The sequence below is a fragment of the Macaca mulatta genome, chromosome 4 (assembly GCF_049350105.2).
Source record: "Macaca mulatta isolate MMU2019108-1 chromosome 4, T2T-MMU8v2.0, whole genome shotgun sequence".
NCBI lineage: Eukaryota > Metazoa > Chordata > Mammalia > Primates > Cercopithecidae > Macaca > Macaca mulatta.
This window is the reverse complement of record NC_133409.1, coordinates 155,130,032-155,153,522: the sequence shown is the minus strand read 5'-3', so window position 1 is coordinate 155,153,522 and position 23,491 is coordinate 155,130,032. Positions and strand designations below refer to the sequence as shown.

At 42.1% G+C, this 23,491-nt stretch overlaps 1 protein-coding gene and 2 pseudogenes across 7 annotated transcripts; 2 read left to right on the top strand and 1 right to left on the bottom strand.

Annotated features, from left to right (window-relative positions):
* Window positions 1-2,123: 2,123 nt before the first annotated feature.
* Window positions 2,124-2,523, top strand: LOC707053 (large ribosomal subunit protein eL30 pseudogene; annotated as a pseudogene).
* A 3,350-nt stretch (window positions 2,524-5,873) lies between these two features.
* On the bottom strand, window positions 5,874-7,115 carry LOC106997868 (protein Tob2-like; annotated as a pseudogene).
* Window positions 7,116-13,200: 6,085 nt separating this feature from the next.
* ZSCAN9 (zinc finger and SCAN domain containing 9) lies at window positions 13,201-21,447 on the top strand. Of its 7 annotated transcripts, none has more exons than XM_078000772.1 (5): window positions 13,201-13,311; window positions 14,964-15,456; window positions 15,642-15,774; window positions 18,044-18,130; window positions 20,516-21,447. In XM_078000772.1, the coding sequence occupies exons 2-5, from the start codon at window positions 15,037-15,039 to the stop codon at window positions 21,130-21,132; spliced, it is 1,257 nt and encodes a 418-aa protein (XP_077856898.1). In that variant the 5' UTR covers window positions 13,201-13,311; window positions 14,964-15,036; the 3' UTR covers window positions 21,133-21,447. The 7 variants fall into 7 exon arrangements, with proteins under 7 accessions (XP_077856898.1, XP_014991280.3, XP_014991279.3 ...); XM_015135793.3 differs by having other exon boundaries at window positions 13,205-13,311; window positions 14,968-15,456; XM_015135794.3 differs by lacking the exon at window positions 18,044-18,130 and having other exon boundaries at window positions 13,204-13,311.
* Window positions 21,448-23,491: the final 2,044 nt, after the last annotated feature.

Below are 23,491 nucleotides of genomic sequence, written 5' to 3'. Positions count from 1 at the left end.
AACAAATAAAAGTTGTCAACAGACTTCCCCCAGAAAAAGCATTAGCTCTAACAGTTTCACAGATAAATTTTAATAAACCATTAAGGAACAGATAATTTCAATGCATTTAAAATGATTCCAGAATGTAAAAAGCAAAGAGAATATTCGATTTTTTTCAGAAACAATTCTAAGAGTGATCTCAAAACTCATGATAATTACCAATAGGAAAACCCATTTTTCATTCTTTCTTATGCAGAATCCTAAATAAAATGATAGTGTGCTGCTGGATAGAATCCAGCAGCACGCTAAAGGAATAAATAATTCACAATGACAAAATGGAGATGAGCATAAGTATTATTTAAAATAGAAAAATATTTAAACGTAATTCACCACATTAGCATACGTGAGGAGAAAAAGCATATAAGGATTTAGGTAAATGTGGAAATGGCATTTGGTTGCATTAAGATCCATTTTCTTGGTTGTAATTATTGAAACTTTTAATAAAAGAGGATAGCTCCTTACTTCACATTAGAAAACATATCTAACTTACATCAACGGTCATCATCCTGCTTTTCAGAGAATACATTATATGCATTGCCTTTGAAATTAGCAACAAGTTAGAAAGATGTCCACTTTCATCACAAGAATTTTGTAGTGTTTTGGGTTAGTCAGAATTATTTAAATAAATAAATTCAAAAGAAGGAGATAAAAGTATCATTACATTAGATATATGAAGGTACACAGGATTTATTTATGAAATTAAATATATTTATACAAATAAATAAGAGAAATCACTTGCCTTCCTACCCACACACACAATGGAAGAAAAGACCCCATTTACAATAGCAACAAAAGAGATAAAACATTTACAATAGCAACAAAAGAGATAAAACATTGAGAAATAAATTTAGAAGGAAATTACAAGATGAATATAAAGAATGCTTTGTCAATCTTCTCTACAAGTTAGTCTACATATTTAACATAATGCCAATACAAATTAAAATAGAGTTTTGTTTTCAAACTGTATATATTGCTTCTAAAGTTTATATGGAAAATAAACAACATTAGTAGCCAAGTTCCATATAAACAACAAGTTTATATGGAAAATAAACAACATTAGTAGCCAAGAAAATTCAGAAAAGAATAATGAGGTCTAAATACCTTTTGGGTATTTAGACATATTTTAAGGCATAGCGAATAAAACATTGTAGTACAAATAGGATAGAAAATCCAGAAGCAGGCACAAATATTTAAGCATTTGATAAAGTTGACATTTCAAGGCAGTGGAGAAAAGATGAATTATGCTGTAAAGGGTACTGGAATATCTAGATAGACATCTGAAAAAAATAGAGCATAATCCACATCTCACATCTCACAACCAGGAGATTCAAAATTTAAACAGAAAAAAATAAAATCCCATAAAAGCACTAAAAAAAATAAATAAAAGAGGGAATTTTCTTTTTATAGTTTTGGCAATGAGGGAGGTCTTTCTAAGTATCACAGAAAACCTAGAAAACACAAAAGATTATTAAATTAAACCACTTAAAAATTTAAAATTTCTGTATAACAAAAACCACGAACAAAGTTAAATAGAAAAATTCTGTGTTTATCACAAAGGACTGATTTCCCTAATACATGATAATCATACAAGTCAACAAAAGAAATACTATCACAGGCCACCTGCAATGACTCACACCTTAATCCTAGTACTTTGGCTGAGGTCGCAGATCATTTGAGTTCAGGAGTTCAAGGCCAGCCTGGCCAACATGGTGAAACCCTGTCTCTACCAAAAAATACAAAACTTAGCAGGGTGTTGTGGGCACACCTGCAGTCCCAGCTACTTAGGAGGCTGAGGCCCAAGAATCGCTTAAACCTGGGAGGTGGAGGTTGTAGTGAGCCAAGATCACGCCACTGCACTCCAGCTCTGGGCAACAGGGAGACTGTGTCTCAAAAACAAAAAGAAACACCATCACAAACAGAAAAAATGGAAAAGACATAAACAGAAAATTCACAGGAAGGAAATATGCATGAATACTAATTCATTCAACCTCATTCATATTTAAAGAAATGTTCCTTTCTCACTCCCTTGCAGCATCCTGATGGCTGCTCTTGGTTGGAAGCCATCTGGCACCTAAGGCAGGAAAATGGTGGCTACAAAGAAAACGAAAAAATCGCTGGAGTCCAGCAACTCTAGGCTCCAACTTGTTTTGAAAAGAGGAAAGGATGCGCTGGGGTACGAGCGGACTCTGAAGATGATCAGACAAGGCAAAGTGAAATTGGTCATTCTCGCTAACAACTGCCCACCTTTGAAGAAATCTGAAATAGAGTACTACACAATTTTGGCCAAAATTGGTGTCCATCACTACAGCAGCAATAATATTGAACTGGCCACAGGATGCGGAAAATACTACAGAGTATGCACACTGGCTATCATTGATCCAGGTGATTCTGATATCTTTAGAAGCATGCCAGCACAGACTAGTGAAAAGTAAACCATGCAAAAATTTCCTTAAATAAACTCGCCAGAGCTTGTTTTTTAAAAAATGTTCATTAATACCATAATAATATTGCCATTTTTTACCCATCAGACTGTCAAAGATCAAAAACTTTGGTGAAGGTGGGAGGGGAAATAACTTTCAGGTATTGTTAGAGAGCTGTAAATTTTTATAACTACTTTGAGGGCAATCTAGCAGTATGTACACATTTTTTTTTTTTTTTTTTTTTTTTTTTTTGAGACGGAGTCTCGCTCTGTCGCCCAGGCTGGAGTGCAGTGGCGCGATCTCGGCTCACTGCAAGCTCCGCCTCCCGGGTTCATGCCATTCTCCTGCCTCAGCCTCCCGAGTAGCTGGGACTACAGGCGCCCACAACCGCGCCCGGCTAATTTTTTGTATTTTTAGTAGAGACGGGGTTTCACCGTGGTCTCGATCTCCTGACCTTGTGATCCGCCCGCCTCGGCCTCCCAAAGTGCTGGGATTACAGGCGTGAGCCACCGCGCCCGGCCACATTTTTAAAAATTATATAATATATAATGCTTTCCATACAAACTTAAAACAATCTGGAACAGTAGAAACTCTACAGATTTCATAAATCTTTTTGTTTTGTTTTTAAACTAAAAATCTCTAAACATGCTAATGTCCCATTCCAAAATATTGCATAACATTCTGAATACAAACCCCTTGATTATATTCTTCCTTCACTAAAGAAAAAAGCTCATGACCCTGCTCTCCTGGCTCCTCTCTAGGCTTGCCTCAATGCCCCCTTCCCATCCCTAGAGAGAAAACTAGAGGATCCATAGCTCACTACATTGAGGAAAAGACATCATTCCAGACTAACAGTTTACGTTCTTCACAAGATAATCCACCTTCTGATTTGTTCCTGGGAAAGAGGGATAGATAGAGACAGGATGGGGAAAGTGGAGAAAAGATTTTATTCTCTTTTCTAAAGTTTGTTTTTCCTGAAAAAAAAAAAAGTTTCTCTCATCTTTTTAAGGAAAAATCTTAAAAAGTAAAAAAAAATGTTTATTGTGTTAGAAATATACATCTATTATACATACCTCTTACATTTTACAAGTATAGCAAATTATTCAATACAAATGGACATCAAAAAACATAAAAAAATTTTAGAAAGTTTTCCTATGAAACCAGGTAAATTAGTTCAGGTTTTTGTTTTTGTTTTCTTAAAAAAATAAAATTGAAGCAAAAATGCCTAGATTTGAGACAAGACAGATTGAACTGGGCTCTAGAGCTCAGCACTGAAGTCATGCTCCTGAACACACAATTTTCCTCATATTTCAAAAGACACGAAGGGATTGGTCACCCCTTTCTCCCTGCATGTGGTGAGAAACAAGCTGACCTAGATGTGGGTGGATGCCGGTGTGTGTGGATGATAGGAGGGCTAGAAGGAGATGTAAGACAGCATCCAACCTTTCCCAGAGAGAAGCTATCTGCTGGGCCTATCACCTATGTGGGAGCCGTGAATGAGGGAGAGCGTGGCCCAAACTGGGCTGGCCCCTGAGAAGTCTAGGGGAACAGATAGTGCTAGGCTGAGAAATCGGGGCACTGCCTGCTGGGGGAAGTAGAGCTAGTGCCCACTGCAGGGAGAGAAGGCTGGCAGTGCCTGCCTGGGCTGGACCCACAGCCACAGCAGTTGCCCACTTGAGGTCCCTGGGGAGGATGGAGTGAGTGTGGCGGCAAGGGTTTTGGTGCTTTCTGGTGATGGGACCCTGATGCCAAGTGCCCCACTTGCCAAAGAATAAAATGTTTGTTACCCTACTCCCCTGGCTCCTGTCCACCTTTGCCTGGCCTTCTAGGGTTGGAGAAACAAACCCTCTTCTAGCAAAGGCAGAGGAGCAAACACTCTTCCGTGATCCAAACACGTCAGCTGGGAGTGCAGAGTCCCTGTCCAGGACACTACCCCTCACTGTATTAAGGTCCAGTGGGGTTAGGTCAGGGCAGTGAGGGAGATAGTAGGAAGTACTGAGAAGCTCTATCAGGCAGGGGCACAAATGTACTCAAATAACATCTACAACCAAAAGACCAAAAGTATCCATTCCAGGCTCAGGGCTGCCCACTGCAGATGCTGACTCCAGTATCCCACCCTGCTTCCCTTCTCACCCCCATAGGTGCTCAGGTAAGCAGCTTCCTACGGGGCTAAGGTCACACAACAGGAGGGTCGAAGTCCAGGGACTTCTCATAGGCATCAGAGGCTTGGGTATTCCCTTTGCCCGTCAGAGCTAACCTATTTTTTGGTGGAGGTGGTCAAAAACAAAAGTGCAGATCCCTCTGCAGTCTGGAAACCAGTTCCTTCTGCAGTGCTTCTCTCTGGGAGTGTCTTAAGCTTAGCCATAGTGGTGTGACCCCACCACACACACTGTAAAAGGACTGCTAATACTCCTAGGCCACTCCCCAGCCTCACTCATTAATAAGCATTTGTCGCAACCCAGAATCGCATCTACAGAGTAAGTTTCACATGGCTTGGAATCCTTTAAAACTGGACAGCAAACCACACACACACACACACACACACACACACACACACACACCACCTCCCTACCCACAACCTCTGGCCCAGGAGAGAAGAAGCTGCATGAGAGAAAGAAAAGGCCATATGCATCAGTGGCTGGGTGGCCAGGGCCTTGATGATGGTCTGGGCCTGGAGGGAATGGTGAGGTGGGGCCTCAGGACAGAGATGACAGGAATTAAACTAGATAAAATGCTAACCTTCCTGTAGCCACAAACATCAGCTCTAGGGTGTGGGGGGTGTCAAGTGGCCAACTGGCAGCTCCTTGTGGCCCAGCCTGAAATGGAGTGGGGGCTGGAGTCAGTCCTATTTTGGTGGCAGGGCCTGAGAAGGCCTGCCAAGATTGGATGGCTTTGAGTGTGAGGATAGCTGGGTGACAGAGGCAGTGACACAGGCCAGCCTCTCCCTGTTCCAGGGAGGGTCAGGCTCCAGCTGCAGCTCTTCCTTCCCTGTGAGCTTGGACACACCAATCCTGAACCAGGAGTGTGAGGAGGAAGGGAGGAACAGGGAGCAGAAATTCATTTCTGGACCATTCTTAGCAAAGGAAGCCACCACTTAAAGATGTTATATAGAGAACTACATGTTAAAAAAACGAAGACAGAAAAAAGAAATATAAAACCCAAACCAACCAAATTACAGGCCGATGGGCGAGTAGTAAGTGGTAGGGGGTAAGTTAAACACATTTTGGTGCTTTGGGAGCCCCTCCCATTCCGTGCCTGCACTAGATCTTTTTTTGTAGAAGTGAGAGTGAGAAAATTGAAAATCTTCTTGTACATTTTTCTTTTCCTTTTTTTTTTTTTTTTTTTTTTGCCTTTCCTTTTCTTTCTCTCTCTTTTCTGTGGTCTTGGGTGCCTGGCCCCAGGGCAGGTAGACGGTCAGTTGGCCAGCACCATGGACTGGAAGGGCTGACTAGGATATTGCATGGTGTTCAGGTTGTAGCTGAGGCCTTCCATGAAGGGTGGCTTCTCCAGGAAGAGGCGGGTGGTGCCACCTCCAAATATCTAGACCATGCAGAAGCTGCTGTTGTTGCAGGTGACAGTCCCACTGCCTCCAAAGGGGGATGGGGTGCCACTGCCCTGGCCATCGGCCCCATCAAAGAAGAAACTGAGCGAGCCGCCACTGTTGTACTTGAGACTGTACGTGGCCTTGGGCGAGAGCTAGGACTGAGGGCCCGGTTGAGCGGGATGAAGTTCAGTGAATGCATAGACAGAGAAAGACTCTTGTGTTTCAACAAGCTGTTGGTGCTGAAGCAGGCCATGGAGGCTACTGTGGTAGCTGCTGGCCACCTGCCTCACCGCTGGCTGCTCCTCTACCACTTGCTGCCCCACCGCTCTTCTTTATCTTCATGGAGCCTAATTTGGTGGCAGCAAAGGAGTCTATGGTGAAGGTGATGGGCTGGCGAGGCAGAGGATGAAGGTGGGGCTGGGTGATGGGAAAAGCATGGCGACGGGGAGTTGGACAAGGAGCTGTCCTGGCTTCCGGTAGGCACGAGTATTCTGGTCGTCAGGGTTGAAACTGCTCTTGATCTCCATGTCCAGCTCTGGGGCCCCGCAGCCCTCACTGTCATCCAGGTACAGCACTTTCACTGCTCCCTTCTCGCCAATCTGGTTGGACACCTCGAAGGGGTCAATCCATATGCTTATCTCCTCAGGCACATTGGCCCGCACATCTTCCACTGCCAGGCCACTTCGCTTGGCGGCCAGCTCCCCAAAGGGGTCCACCATCTCCCCAATGTGGACATGGTGGAAGCCAGAGCCCTTCAGCGGTTTGTCAGGGTACCAGTGGACTTCTTATTTCTTTTTCAGAAGCGCCAGAGCAGCTTGTTATACAAGAGTAGAAAATGATGAAGTTCAGGGGTACTTTCATCTCAAGCTGCATGGTCCTTTCCTAGGCAGAGAATCAGCACAGGGCCGGTGCACAGCCTTGGGCTCCGGAAGGCTTCGGGTCTCCGCCGCGGCTGGGCGCTCTGCCGGCCTCGGGGCGGCTTCTCCCTCTAGAGTGGCCCTGAGCGCGCGGCGGAGGTCGCTCTGTCTTCCTTCCCCGGAGCCGCGCGGCCGGGGGACGAAGTCCTTTTCGTCGTCGAGGGTTGGGGGACGAAGCAGGCAGCTATGGGTCATGACTCTCAAAAATGATTCTTTCAGCTCTTACTTAGGAGGTCGGGCGGTTGGGGGATGGAGGGCTGGCGGGCGGCGACCGGGCGGGGAGAACAGACCGGAGGGTGGCCCGTGTCGGGGGGCTGAAGAAGCTCCGGGCTGTGGCCGCGGCGCGGTCCTGCCCTCCTGGCCCTGCGTCGCTCGAGCTGCTGGCTTTTCTCCGCGGAAGACCCCCACCTTCCAGCGCCCGGGCCCGAAGTCTATACATTTTTTAAATGTGCATATTCTTTGACGCAGGAATTCTACTTCTAGGAATTTATCCTAGAGACAGACTCACACACGTATTATATGTAAGATAATACGTGTCTGAAGCTCAGCAGGGTTTATAAATGGAAAGTGATAGGAAATATTAATAGCTTAATTGCCCATCAATAAAGGACTGGCTGCATAATGAAATAGTATGCAGCTGTCAAAATAGAGATGCAGCTTTGTATGTATGGCTACAGGAAAAATTTCTACTATTTCTGTAAAATCCCAGGGCAAAATTATATATAAATATTTGCTTCTACATACCTAAAATATCTCTGAAAGGCTGTATAAGAAATGAAGGCCGGGCATGGTGGCTTACACCTGGAATCCTAGCACTTTGGGATGAGGAGGGTAGCATATCACTTGAGCTCAGGAGTTCGAGACCAGCCTGGGCAACACGGTAAAACCCCGTCTTTACTAAAAATACAAAAATTCTTCAGGCATGGTGGTGCATGCCTGTGGTCCCCAGCTACTTGGGGGGCTGAGGTGGGAGAATCTCTTGAGTCTGGGAGGTGGAGGTTGCAGTGAGCTGAGATTGTGCCACTGCACTCCAGCCTTGGTGACAGCACTCCAGCCTTGGCGACAGAGAGAGACCCTGTCTAGAAGAAAAAAAAGAAATCAATACCTTTGGCTGTTTCTAGTGAATGAAATTACGTGACTAGTGGTAGGAATAGATTGTATATTTTTATTTAACAAATTTTTATTTTGAAAATGTTTAAATATGCAAAAAACACAGAAAATAGACTAGTGCATATCCAGGATCCCTTAATCACAGTTCTGAAATCCATAAAATTCTAAAAACTCCAAATCTTTCCTCCATAAATTTGGCACTACAATCTATCTGAGGGGAAAACCTAAACTTCTTTATAGCCTTTAACTCATTTAAAGTGACTAATCATAAATCTCAAAGCAGAAATATTGAGGTGTTTGATATGCTCTGAAACTCTGCTGGAAGTTACATTATATACAGTGTATGCACATTATCTTCTAAAATTAAAAAAAAACAAAAACCTGAATTTGGAAACACATCTGCTCCCAAAGGTTTATGTATTTTTAACTTAAAGAAAAGATCACAAGGTACAAATTTGGAAAAAGAGAGAAAAGACTGTATTTCTTCTTAAGGGTTACAGCCTGCCAGGTGGCCAAACTGCAGGCTGGGAAGCCTTCCTCTGGCCACATCCAGAGACAGGCACTTTGAAGGAGGAGGGGTTGAAATGGAAGCTTTATACTGAATGAGTTGACCAAACATACATATTCAACAGGTTACTGAAGGAGCTATGAATATTCAGGAAGGGGCCATGACACATGCACATTGAACAAACATGCATGTTACATGTTCACTTTGAAGTGGAGACTTAACATTTGCATGTATTACAACTAGGCTCTATATGTCAAATGGTCACTTTAGGACAGGAGAGCACAGAAGTGCGCAATCTCTGTAAAAGGGCTAGAATCAGTCCATGATTGGTCTTATCAGGAGAAAGCTACTGAAATCAGTCTCATGTCCAATCAAAGCTATAGTTACAGTTGATGGAAGAAGGTACAGTTAGTCAGCATCTAGTGTAGCTGCAAATTGTTTGAATATTGGTTATCTCAGGGCCAGTGCTTGTTTAGCTGCCAGAGAAAAAGGAAAACCTGTGTCAGTTAGAATATAGTTTCTTCTTTAAGTGAAAGGATGCGTGACTTAACCCTTCCCTGGCATGGACTTAGGTCCTGCTTATAATTTGGTATCTTATTGCCACAAAGAATCTATTCTATCAGTCTAATGATCTCTATTTTAACTTTAATGCTGGTCAGTTGTGTCTAAACCACAAAAGGGAGGAGGGTATAATGAGTCGTCGTGTCTGACCTCTCACTCTGTCAGGGCTGGGAATTCAGTTTTTAAGTTTTTTCTGGTATCACTTTTGCCACAAGGGGTCTGTTTAGTTGGCCAGGGTTGGGGTGGGGATTGGATTTTATTTCTAGTTTATGTTATATAATGTGTAATGAACATCTATATACTTATCATTTAGATTTTATAATTGTTCATATTTTGTCATATTTAACTCCCCACCTTTCTTTCTCTCTGCTGAAGTATTTTAAATTAAATTATAGACATCATGGCGTACCATCTTTGAATACTTCAGTACCCATCCCTAAAAAGTAAGAACATTTTCCTACAGAACTACAATATCGTCATCACATGTAACAAAATTTAAAATATCACAGAGATTTTTCAATGCATGCCCTTTTGTACCTCTTATATTTTGAATCCTTGGCTATGTAACTTATTCAATAAACAATAAAATTTAAAATTAAAAATAAACTGAATAAGACCTTTAATACTTAAAATTGCCAGAAAGCTATGGGAGCTGCTCAAGGCACCATTAAGGGACAGGAAAGGATTTACAAGAACAAGTTGAACCGTCTCAAAAAAAAAAAAAAAAAAAAAGGAAAAAACCGAATCGTTATATTTTAATGCCCACCTAAGTTGAGGCTGGTGTAAGTGGGGCTTTCAACAAGTCAGTACTGACAGAGCATGGTAGGTATGAAAAGTCAATCCAAATCCCAAAGTGTCTATTGCTTTGAAGAAAAGTTTTGTCCTCTCCATCATGGAAAGAGTTGAATGTAATCAATTTACCATCAGGTGACTGGCTGTTTCCACTGTGATATTACATCATATCTAGGGATTAGGATTGGTTTTGGCTCTTGCAAATTGGATTTCAACAGAAAAGCTTTTGTCTTGTTTTTTGAGCCTATGTACGGCCTTCATCATGGCAGGCATGGTCCCTATGTTCAAAAGTTTCTTGAGCAAATGCTGAAATAGCTGAAAAAAGAGTTGCTGATATCCATAGAGCAGATTGTTAAGCAACAAAACTTGGGTCTGCTTCTCCAGTGCAGCAAAGCCAAACATTGACACTAGGATTTGCAGTGAGAGAAAGTAAGGCATTTATTGCAGAGCACCAAGCAAGGTTAATGGGCCACTAACACTTAAGATCTGAAATCTTTGTAAGATGGCTTACAAGCAAGAGTTTTTAAGCCATGGATGAGGGGGTTCTCCAATGTGAGTTAAAGGCTGGAAAATTTCTAGGACTTCCTTATCCATCTTCTGGTTCCTGTTTGTCAAGGTCTATATGACAGTGACCAACATTTTCCATCTAGTGGAGGTCCTGGTTTCTGAAAAACAACTCAACTCAAGGACATATGTCAACATGTTATCTTTAGTTTCTATAAGGAAACAAACATCTCATGACTGACTCACTTGAGTGACTATTGTTTGTGCTATTATTATCTTCTTGCTTAGCAGGTTATTAATTTATTTCCCTAGTTGCTGGTTGCAGGGTGCCCGGAATTTCCCTTGAAGGGACTCACAATTTTTCCTTTATTTTCAAGCTTAAGGAGGGATCCCAGTAGGCTGTGAAGAGGAGGAGTCCATGTTCTTTTTCAACATCATCTTGTTCACTTGCTTACTGAAACCCTCTGACACAGTAGGTTAATGAAGATTCATATAGGATACAAATATTTGTACATTTGGTATCCATTCTAAGAGATCTATCCACATGCGAGCTAGTTCCATCAATAATCTCTTTGTCACCAATCCTCCAAGTCCTTCCTTCCTTCCTTCTTCCCTCCTTCCCTCTTTTCCTTTCTTTCTCCCTTTCTCTCTCTCTCTTTCTTTCTTTCTTTCTTTCTTTCTTTCTTTCTTTCTTTCTTTCTTTCTTTCTTTCTTTCTTTCTTTCTTCTTTTCCTTCCTTCCTTCTTTGCTTCCTTCCTTCTTGCTTGCCCTTTCTTTCTTTTTCTTTTTTTGCTTTATTTCATTTTAATTTTTTTTAGCTTATGGCATAACCCACAGCAGAGTTAGTATCTCAATACGTCTGCTTCTAGATTCAGGTAATCCTCAACCTTTTGGACTGATTTTGCAGTCAGTATTTCTTGTCTTTGAGTTGGTATGGCATTTTCAATATTCAGTGGGGATTTCCAATTATAAGTTAAAAATAATCTCTTCTGTCCCAGGACACTCATCAAAGTATTGCTATAGTGGAATCTTCCCCGAAACAGAAAAATGAAAGCTAGTCTCTATCAGGGCTGTTTAACCACTGTGAAGTCCAATGTGCTGCCCACTTGACTCTGAGCTGGAGCCTGCCTGAGCCCTATAGTTGACCCACTTAGCAAACACGTATAAACCAGTGAGAGACCCTAACCAACTGCCAGTGAGACATTTAAGAAGTTTCATACAAATATTAAATCGCGTTTACTTGTCACAGATGGTCATCCAAAATGGAAAAGAATAACATATTTAAATAGTCTATTCAAGTCCAAGAGAAGTTGAGCATTTACTCTCATTTCATAGTTTGTTAGGAAAGTTTGTAATGAGGGATTTGCAAGTGAACATGTTATGGTGGAAAAACTGATGTGAATTTTTGAGCAAATATTCTGCATGTTAGTGCTCTTGATGATTATATACTTATCGGATATTTGAAAGAAATAGAAGTAAAGCATAAAACTCAGGTTTATTTAATGCCCTCAGAAGGCTAGGCTGAGGAAAACAATAAATAAATTTTCAGAGCTACTACCGTTTTGGAGTTTAAACAGATCATGGAGCCTCCATTAACACACAAGATACTTTCTTACTGCTTTAATAAAATAAATGATAAGATTCTGTTAAAACAAACAGAATATAGTTTAATCTATGTAGCACCATCATTCTAGTTGGCATAGTAAAACTGGTGAATGACTAACAGCACCTACAATTATGCTCTTTTGTACCAATAAAGTTTATTTAAGGCTGGGCATGGTGGCTCATGCCTGTAATTCCAGCACTTTGCCAGGCCGAGGTGGGAGGATCGCTTGAGGCCAGAAGTTAGACACCAGCCTGGCCAAGAAATCGAGACACTGATCTCTACCTCCCCCCGCCAAAAAAAAGCTGGGCAAGGTGGTGTGTGACTGTAGTCCCAGCTACTCAGGAGGCTGAAGCAGGATTGCTTGAGCCAGGAGTTGGAGTCTGCAGTGAGCTATGATGGTGCCACTGCACTCCAGCCTGGGTGACAAATTTATTTAATTGGTTTTGGTTTGATTTTGTATTATCATATTATTACTAAAACTCCAGAAAACTTTTATAGCAAAAACAAACAAACAAACAAAAAAACAAAAAGAAGAAAGAAATAAAAGGAAAGGAGGATAGGAGAAAGGCAGGAAGGGAGGGAAGGAGGTAGGAAAAGAGGAAGGGAGGGAGGAAAGAAGGCAGGCAGGCAGGCAAGCAGATGCCTAAATAAAGAATACGTAGGGGCCTGGACAAATAAATTGCTTTATGGACTATTATGCACCCATAGAATAAGTTAGACCTACATGATGAGTAAAACTGTTTAGGATATATGAAGTGAAAACGTTAAAATAAGCGGGGGAGAAAAGGCTAAATATAAAATAATGCCGCCGTGTGTGAGAGGATCACAATGATATACAAATTCCAGGCTAACGGTGGCAAGTGGCTGCCTCAGGGAATGGGACTAAGGAGGGGTAGGTGGGGTTTGACATTTTACTTTATTGATTTTGGTATTGTCTGAGGGTTTTTTAAACCATAAATAATGTATTAATTTTAAAAATGCTTTTAAAATCAGCATTTTCAATAGTTAACGGTCTATGCTTCATCAACGTTTTCCGTTTAAAACCTGTGTGCGGCCCATACACGTATGACATTCTGTTTATGTGATTCACTGCTGAAAAAGAACTGGACGCCAGGAAATTAGGGGTTGAGCCCGAGGCAAGGTGGACGCCGGACAACGAGACACGGAATCCTAGACCGGCCCGGAAGTGCCTCTGCTAGTCCGCCTTCGAGGAGGGGTGGGCATCTTCCCCGCCCGACCATTGTTCGTGCAGCGCGCCTAGCAACCCCGGGCCGGTAACCCCCTCTCCGTCCTCGCGCGTTCCGGGTCTCGTGAGTTGGCTGTGGGGGCCGGGAATGGAGGAGTGTTGGGGAGGGTGGGGCTGGGAAAGGGGTGTGGAAAGTGAACCTCAGCCTCTGGGAAGTGGGAGACGGAGGAGGGGGCGGCGGTCAGTGCCGGCCGGCTTCAGGCGTCCCCTAGACCAGGGTGGTCATCCCCAGCTGTGGGGACATTGTACAAGAAAGGGTTGTAGGAGGACTGCGAGGCGAAAGGGTCACCTCGGTGAATAACGACAACAGGCTTAGGACTCAGGGAAAGAAACCCCCGGGAGAGGAAGTTAAGGACAGTTAAGACTTTGGCAGCCTTCAAGATGGAGAGTCCGTATACCCTCTCACCTCTAGATTCTAAAAGCAAATTAACGGGCGTTGAATGGACTGGTTTCAAAGTGCAGAATGTGACAGTTCCCGATTTCCTTAGTTCTTTGATTCTCAAACCTTATAATACATACAAATCACTGAGGAGCCCGTTAAAGGTGCATATTCTGGGGCTCCCTGTACTTCTCTCCACCTCCCAATTCAGATTCCCCAGATGTCTGCCACAGAGCCTGTCAAGCTGCAGTTAAGCTGCTGAGCTGTGCTTTCTGACATTTTGGAGACCCACATTTTGGGAACACCCCCGGGGTTTCAGGCGCTGCCCGGGTCTCTGGAGAAAACTTCTCCCTTGGGCTTCTTTGGCTTCTTAGGCTTCTTAGGATTGTCCTCACAAAGAAGTTGACCTTGGGCAATCTACTTAACTTTCCCTGGCTTCCATTTCTTATCTAATGAAATAATTATTACAATAAAACCTCAGTGGGTAATTGTGAGGATGAAATATGGTCTTGTATCTGAAAGCATATTGTAGACTTGTGCAATGTTGACTGTTACTCTTAAGTAGCAGCAGGGCGGTGTGGAAAGCTCCAGGGCTTGGAATCCACCCAAGCCTTTCTTTCTGTAAATTTAGTGTAAATAATACCAACTTTAAATGGTTGTTTTGAAGATTAATTTAAGAAAACTGAAGTAAACAGTAAAGTAAATGTTGGTTCATTCATTTAGTCGACAGTAATAGTATTTCCATTTATTCTTTCTCTAATTTGATGTTTATACAGTGAGCTCAAACTTTTTATTCAGACTTTCTGAGTGATCTGTGCAGTCCCTAATTCATGGGCTGTTTTCCTCCACGAACTCTGTAAAGTATTATTGCTATTTCTTTTTCACATAAAGAAACAAAGACTGAAAGAAGATTTAAAAACTTGGCACAAGGTCACACAATTAGTAAATGTTAGGATCAGAATAAAACCTAGGTCTGGGTCAGGTGTGGTGGCTGACACCTGTAATCCCAGCACTTTGGGAAGCCAAGGTGGGAGGATCGCTTAAACCCAGGAGTTTGAGGTTGCAGTGAGCTGTGATTATGCCACTGCACTCCAGCCTGGGAAACAGAGTGAAATTCCCCATTTTTAAAAAAGAAAGAAAGAAAGAAAACCCATATCTGGGTAACTTAAAAGCCTATACTCTTTGCACATTATGAATATATATATATTTCCATTATTTCCATCCCAAATCACTTTTCAGAGGAGAGCTTTAGGGCCTATGATAAATGCTTATATTATCAGTTTCTGTCATCAGTTATTGTCATTTTTCCATATAAATAATTTATTTTTACTGCTTAGGCAGGCGCCTCCAAGGTTTGTCTTGAAGCATAGCTGCAGTTGGAGGGTACCTTTTAAGCTGTTCAAGGTCAAGATGAATACAAACTCAAAGGAGATTTTATCCCTGGGTGTTCAAGTTCCCCAGGCATGGGAAGAACTTCTGACAATGAAAGTGGAAGCAAAAAGTCACCTCCAAAGGCAGGAATCCAGACTGAAACGCAATAATCCACTGGCAAGGGAAATCTTCCGAAGGCACTTTCGACAGCTGTGCTACCAAGAGACCCCTGGACCAAGGGAGGCTCTTACCCGACTCCAGGAACTTTGCTACCAGTGGTTGAGGCCACATGTGAGCACAAAGGAGCAGATTTTGGATCTGCTGGTGCTGGAGCAGTTTCTGTCCATCCTGCCCAAGGAGCTCCAGGGCTGGGTGAGGGAACACTGTCCAGAGAGTGGAGAAGAGGCTGTAATTTTGCTGGAGGATCTGGAGAGAGAGCTCGATGAACCACAACATGAGGTAGAAGGGAGATTTGCTAGAGAAAAAAGTGTATTTTGGCATGCCAAGAATCCTTGTATCCTCTGCTTTGTGTCTCCTTGACATTGGTGACAAAATACTCTCCTTCCTGTTTCCTTCTTTTTTGGAAGTGTTTATTTCAGATAGTTAATTTCTTCAAAAGTCAAATCTTGTCTTTTTGTCTCCAGATGGTAACCCACAGACACAGACAAGAAGTCCTCTCTAAAGAGATGGTGCCTCTAGCAGAGCAGACACCACTGAGCCTTCAGTCCCAGCCCACACGTGACTCTGCTCTGAAGTGCCATTCTATTGGAGAGACAGGTGAGGGACAGCATTTATTTGATGTTGAACGAATCTCACCTGGTCAAGCAAAAACAAACAATAAACCCAGAGCTGGGAAAACAGGAGATCCAAAGACTCCTTACCAGATAGCAGCAATGTTCAGTGCTTCTTAGACCCTAGTGTGCTCATCTTTGACCCTTCTCCCTGTGTGCAGACTTCTCTCTGAGTACCATCCTGGAAGCTCTCTGGACTTCTGATGCATGATACATGAGGAAGGCTTTCAGGGATCGCTGTGGAGCACAGCTTCAGAGAATGGACTTCAAGGTTTGACAGACAGGTTCAGATCCTGGCATCGCCTCATGGAAGCTGCTTGTATTGGGCAGATTACTTAACCACTTGACCTCAGATCCCTCTTCTACAAAATGGGGTTGATAATAGCTTTGGTTTAGTCTACTTGCGCTGCCTTAAGAGAATACCACAGACTGGTTGTCTTTAACAGAAATTTATTTTCTCACATTTCTGAAGGCTAGTAGTCCAAGATCAAGATGCTATCAGGTTTGGTTTCTGGTGAGGCCTCTTCCTGGCTTATAGATGGCCATCTTCTTGCTGTATCCTCACATGGCCTTTCTTTGTGTGCATACAGAGAGAGAGGAAGCTCTCTCATCTTCTTATAAGGACAGATACCATTCCTACCAGATAGAGCCCTACCTTATAACCTCATTTAACTTTTAGTACCTCCCTCAAGACCCTATCTTCAACTATAATCATATTGAGGGTTAGGACCTCAACATATGTGAGGGAATACAATTTAGTCCATAACCAGTATATACCTCAGAAAGTCATTGTGAGCATCAAATACAAACAATTTCTGAAAAGCACCTGGCATGCATTATGCTTAATACATGGTCGCTATTGCCACAAATCACCACTGCCACCCTTGCTGATTTGGGTTCATAGTTGCAGTAGAAAGATATGAGATATGCTTAGTAAGTGGCAGACTGTATGAGAGAATCCAGTGAAATCAGACTTTACCATTTCCTTCTCTGTAATCTTCTGAATGGTGGCAGTGGCCACCCTTGTGGATATAGATCTGAGCACTTGGGACTGAGTCAGCTGCTTCCCCATTCTAGCCCTCCCTGCAGGAATTATCTCCAGCTTGTCTGATTTCCCACACACAAAATCATACCCTCTTACTGACTTTTTGTTAATCTTCTGACAATCAATCTGTAGCAAGGTTCTGCTGTTTTCAGTTTCGTATTACCCCCATATGTATCAAAGCTGCAAATTCCCTTGCCTCTTTGTCTCTAGCTTCTATTTATTTCATTTACCCTAGCAATTATGGATTTCTGTTACATGGAACACATCTCTCAATTTAAATTAAAGTGTATGTGTTGAGTAAATTCTGTGCAGACCTTCCTGTAGCTCCCATGACTTGATCAGATTAAAATTGCTTCTGATATCATTTTTCCTCTTTATGAGCATCTTTCCAGTCAATTAATTTCTTTCTTCTTCCTCTCTCTATGAACTTGGACCTTTTATTTTCTAGCCACTTCTTTTCTTCTACCTTCCAAACTGCATCTAGAACCCTGCTGAGAACCCCCTTTTCCAAGAAGCACATCTACATTTTCCATCTGTCCACTCATCTATCCATCTATCATTCAGCAAGTGTTTATTAAGCATCTACTATGGCTGTAGGAGAGTATCCAGAGGGCATCTAGAGATTGTAGAGTTCTCCTTGTAGAATATCAGTGCAGGTATGTGTTACAAATTTAGGTAAAGCCAATATTATAAAACAACATAGTGTTTGAAATTACAAGGACCAAATTCAAGTTCCAGCTTTTCAAATTCTTAGTCAAGCAGTATTTAATAGGTAAGTTTGAGTTTCTTTTTAAGTAATGCTGATTATTTAAAAATCCAAATAATACAAAAGTTTATATAGTAAAAAATGAAAGTTCTGCACATCCTACCTACTCCCTAGAGGTAACTACTCTTGTCACTTTGCTGCATATTTTCCAGATGTTTCTCTCTATAGTCTGTTTACCCATATATAGGTATCTTGCCATATTTTTCTATAGTTCTTTAAAGAGATGAGATAATAACATCAAGGAGTTTTGTGGTGAGTCAGTTTGATAATATATTTGAAAGTGCTTCATAAGTCATGAAAGTTATATAAATGGTAATCATTAAAAGGTGGGAAATGTCTGAGTTTTTATATTCTACCCAGCTCCCTTATGGATTTCACATTTAATATGAAGTTTGAGCAAAAGGGCACTACTAATCCCACTTGGGGCCCATCTCTTCTCTACAGACACATTTTTATTTTCCAAACCTGTTGTGATCCCCCAGCTAAAAGGAGGAGGAGAACCACAGCCTAACAACAGAGGAGTCCTAAGAGGTACTTATTCTTGTGTGTGAGAGACAGGACAGTTAGATGTGGGAGAAAGAGGTAAATATTTTGGTCAAAAGAGGAGGTCTGGCTCTGTTGTCCGTGGCCTTTTTCTGGGTTGCAAAGTGAAATCAGACCTGGGGAACCCAAGACATCTAAGGATACCATAGCATCTGCTCTTTAGTGTTTAGACAGTTTGGGTCTGTTTCTCTCCATTCTTACCTTCAATTCCTCCAAGCAGAAAGGGTTTGATTGGGTTGGCTGGACACTGTTCATTATGGACCAGTCCTGTGTGGCAGCCTTTGCTCCAGATGCCAGTTCCTGGGCCAGTTGGTTGAGGCCATAGTAGTAGAATTGGTTTCAATCTTTTCCCTTTTATTTGTTCAATCATTCAACAAATATTTTTTGAGCAACTACTGTGTGCCAGGCATGATTCTCAGGGATAAAACAGAAGGATCCTCCTCTCATAGAGATTAGATTGTAGCAAGAGGGAGACAATAATAAATATAAAGGTAAAGAGATGATACAGTGTGTTAGAAGGTGATGAGACTATGGAATAAGGCAAAAATAGAACAGGATAAGGGAGATTAAGAGTGCTATGGATAAGGCAAACAGATCATGATATTAAATAGAAGAATTAAGATAGACCTCATTGAGAAGGTGAGTTGAACAAAGACTTGAAGGAAGCGAGAGAGTGGGCCTTGCTTTCATTTGAGGTGAGAAGTTTCCAGGAAGAGAGAAGCACTAGAGCAAAGGTCTTATGATGGGAATGCACCTTGGATAGTTGTGGATTTGAAAGTCATATAATATGGTAGTCCCTACTATTTAAGGGGATACATTCCAAGACCCCCAGTAGATGCCTGAAACCAAAGCAAACACTGAATGAACTCTGTAATACTATTTTTTTCCTATACATACCTAAGATAAAGTTTAATTTATAAATTAGGCATAGTAAGAGATTAACAACAATAATAATAAAATGGAACAATTATAATAATATGCCAGCCTCACTACTTTTGCACTTTGGGGCCATTATTAAGTAAAATAAGGGGTATGTCAACACAAGCACTGTGACACTGCAACAGTCAATCTGATAACCAAGATGGCTACTAGGTGTGCAACAGGCAGGCAGCATGTACAGAGCGGATATGCTGGACAAAAGGAGGACTCAATGTCCTGGGTGAGACAGAGCCAGATGGCATGGGATTTCATCATACTAGTCAGAATGGTGCCAAATTTGAAACTTAAGAATTGTTTGTGCCAGGCACGGTGGCTCATGCCTGTAGTGCCAACACTTTGGGAGGCCAAGGCAGATGGATCATGAGGCCAGGAGTTCAAGACCAGCCTGGCCAGCATGGTGAAATCTCATCTCTACTAAAAATACAAAAAAAAAAAAATTAGCTGGGCATGGTGGCATGTGCCTGTATTCCCAGCTACTCAGGAGGCTGAGGCAGGAGAATCGCTTGAACCCAGGAAGCAGAGGTTGCAGTGAGGCAAGATCACACCACTGCACTGCAGCCTGGGCGACAGAGTGAGGCTTCATCTCAAAAAAAAAAAGAAAAAGAAAAAAAGAATTGTTTGCTTCTGGAATCTTCCATTTAATATATGTGAACTGTGGTTGACTGTGGGTAGCTGAAACTTTGAGGGTAAAACCACAGATAAGTGGGGACTACTGTGCTGCCTGAAGCACCTAGAATAGTAGAAGTTTAATACTTGTTCTGAAAATGAATGAATGAATACATTAAGTAACTTTCCTTGGAAAGGGTAACTTTGAGGTTATCTCAGAAAGGAGAGAGAGGTCTAAGGGAAGATCCAGAGAAGCCACCCTGATCTTTACCCATCCCTCCCCATGAAAAAGTATAAAAAAATACTGCCAACTGGGTGCAGTGGCTCATGCCTTTAATTCCAGCATTTTGGGAGGCCGAGGTGGGTGGACCACCTGAGGTCAGGAGTTCGAGACCAGGATATCCAACATGGCAAAACCCCATCTGTACTAAAAATACAAAATTAGTTGGGCATGGGGGTGCGTGCCTGTAGTTTCAACTACTTGGGAGGCTGAGGCAGGAGAATCGCTTGAACCCGGGAAGTGGAGGCCGCAGTGAGCTGAGATCACACCATTGCACTCCAGCCTGGGCTCCACAGCAACACTCTGTCTCAAAAAAACAAAACAAAACAAAAAAACAACTCCCCAGTTGAAGTCTACGTGGGGATGGACTGACCTGCATTTTGCCAAAGAGGGCAAACTTTCCTCCTTACCTAGGGGAAGGTGTTACCACACTAGCCCTTCTGTTTCTAGCCCACTTGCTTTCCTTTGATATATTTTTATAGACATAGTCACCTTCCCATATGCTCAGGGAACAAGTGACGTTTACCTAGCCTTTTTCTTTGTTTCAGATGAAATAACCAAGACTGAGGACAGACAGTTGGTGCTAAGGAAAGACTGTCCTAAGATAGTGGAACCACATGGGAAAATGTTTAATGAGCAGACCTGGGAGCTATCACAGCAGGATCCCCCACATGGAGAAGTTGGTGAACATACGGACAGGATAGAGAGGCAGTGGGGAAATCTCTTAGGAGAGGGGCAACACAAATGTGATGAATGTGGGAAGAGCTTTACTCAGAGCTCAGGTCTCATTCGACATCAAAGAATTCACACTGGAGAAAGACCTTATGAATGTAATGAGTGTGGGAAAGCCTTCAGTCGAAGTTCTGGTCTTTTTAATCACCGAGGAATCCACAATATACAGAAACGGTATCACTGTAAGGAGTGTGGGAAGGCCTTCAGTCAGAGTGCAGGTCTTATCCAGCATCAGAGAATCCACAAAGGAGAAAAGCCGTATCAGTGCAGCCAGTGCAGTAAGAGCTACAGTCGGCGTTCATTTCTCATTGAACATCAGAGAAGCCACACAGGGGAGCGACCTCACCAGTGCATTGAATGTGGGAAAAGCTTTAATCGACACTGCAACCTCATTCGCCATCAGAAGATCCACACACTGGCTGAGCTGGTCTAGGGCTTGCTATGAGCAAGTTTTCCAGATCACCAGCCAAGTCATGTGGGGTAGCTTGAGGTTAGAAAATGCCTCTCTCTTCCTTTCTCCATTAAGTGTGTTTGAAACAAATAATGACTTACGGCCCAGGGACTTCCTAAAAGGAAAGTTGGGTGTTTGAAGCTACTGTTTTCCCTTTTGTTCGTTTTACCTCTTTCTTATTCTTACTAATTGTGTCCCTCTTATTTATTATTTATTATTATTATTTTTTTGAGACGGCTGCTAAACCCTTCTAATAATATAATAAATGGCACTGCCAGAGCCAGCATGCCTGAAAGATTTGGTGTCTGTGTTTAATTACAAAGGATAACAGAGTTCTACTGATGGTTTATAACAATTGGGTCTTTGGTGTTCCCCATGACCAGGGTCTACACTATAAACACCTTTTCCACCTTACTGCTTCTCTCTGATACCTATGTGACTCTCCCTTGGAAAGTGACCAGCATGGGCTGTGTGTTTCAGTGTCTGCAGTGTGTGTCCACTTACTTAACCATAGTTGGTCCTCACAACAGCCATACAGGGAAATGAGCGTTATCATTATCCCATTTTACAGGTGAGGACTCTAAGGCTCAGAAAATCCAGGCATCAGAGCCAAGGCTGAAACCCTGAACTTTTGTTTTTAGTAATGCTTTAATTTTGGAATAATTTTAGACTTGTAGAAATGTTGCAAAGATAGAGTTCTCATATTCCCTTCACCTAGATTCCCCTAACGTTAACTTAAAACATCACATCTTTTTAGTTAAACCTTGTCTTTTAACTCCAAATCTCAATTTCTTTACGAAGTCATGCTTCATACTGATATCAGATTTCTACATTTTAGTTACCTGGAACTCCCTCAGAGTTTTTCTATCACAACTTCAGTGTTAGAAAGTGATCTGTATCCTGAGTACCAGGCCACATCAGAGAACTGGATTAATCCAGATAAGATGCTAGCTACTGTCCGAAATGTCGTCAGTCTTTCTCTTCTGTTTGCTTGGCTTAAGTCTAGAGAAAAAAATTCTTCCCTGTATAGATCTTTAAGAAAATCAATTGTACGCCAGGCGTGGTGGTACAAGCCTATAATCCCAGAGCTTTCGGAGGCCAAGGCAGCAGTATTGCTTGAGGCCAGGAGTTCGAGACCAGTCTGTGCAACATAGTGAGACCCTGTTTCTAAAAAAAAAAAAAAAATTTAAATGGCTGGGTGTGGTGGTATGTGCCTGTAGTCCCCAGATAGGAGGTTGAGGTGACAGGATCACTTGAACCCAGGAGTTTGAGATGGCAGTGATCATGCCACTGCACTCCAGCCTGGCCAGAGAGAGAGACCCTGTCTCAAAACAAAACAAAACAAAAACCCAGAAACCTTGTCTCAAAAAAAAAAATTCAGTTATGCTGCCTCCATCAGAAAATGTAAAAAGGAAGAAAAATTTTTTAAAAACCGGAGAAGACTTACGTAGCCTTAAATGTTCTGCCCCAGAGGAGACTCTCTCAGTGAAGTTTACTCATGGAGAAGAGGAATCTCCCCTTCTTAGGACTAAAGACTTGAGACTTGAGGTTTTCCAAGGTCCTTTGCCTGCCCTCCCTTACTCCCTTTTATGATTACTAAGGCTGCAACCCCATCTCTGTCCTTTCATCTATTTGATTTAAATGTTCAGAGGTTTCCTGACAGATGGAAAAGGAAAAATGCTGCAATTTGCTTAGGATGAGTCCATACACAGTTGAGTTTTGCACTGTTTTCAGTAACTCCTAAATGTTTTGCAGAGCAGCCAACTCCAGAATTGGGGATTGTATAATTTAACTTTTTTATATAAGATTCAAACAGAAGTGGAATAGCATAGTGAACCCCATGAACTTGTTGACGAAAAGAGTCAAACTCTCTAAAATATTTGAAGAGACTTATTCTGAGCCAAATGCAAGTGACCATGGCCTGTGACACAGCCCTCAAGGGGGTCCTCAGAACATGTGCCCAAGGTGGTCAGGGTACAGCTTGGTTTTATATATTTTAGGGAGGCATGAAACATCAATCAAATACATTTAAGAAATAGATTGGTTTGGTTCAGAAAGGCGGGATAACTCAAAGCATGGGCTTCCAGGCTATAGGTAAATTTAAACATTTTCTGGTTGACAATGGTTGAGTTTATCCGAAGACCTGGGATTAATGGAAAGGAATGTTTAGGCTAAGAGAAAGGATTGTGGAGATTAAGTTTTATCATACAGAGGAATCTCTCAGGTAGCAGACTTCAGAGAGAGAGTAGGTTGTAAATGTTTCTTTTTTCTTGTTTCTCCACTGAATGAGTGGCCAAGGAAGTTGGATTTTAAGTCAAAACCCTTAGCAACACTTTCCCAT

Bases quoted from the DNA above. Each gene is read 5' to 3' on its own strand.
- ZSCAN9 (XM_015135790.3), top strand. From the start codon at position 14,818: ATGAATATATATATATTTCCATTATTTCCATCCCAAATCACTTTTCAG. The intron at 15,775-18,043 runs GTGAGGGACAGC...TCTTCTCTACAG, and splicing joins CCATTCTATTGGAGAGACAG to ACACATTTTTATTTTCCAAA. The intron at 18,131-20,515 runs GTACTTATTCTT...TCTTTGTTTCAG, and splicing joins CAACAGAGGAGTCCTAAGAG to ATGAAATAACCAAGACTGAG.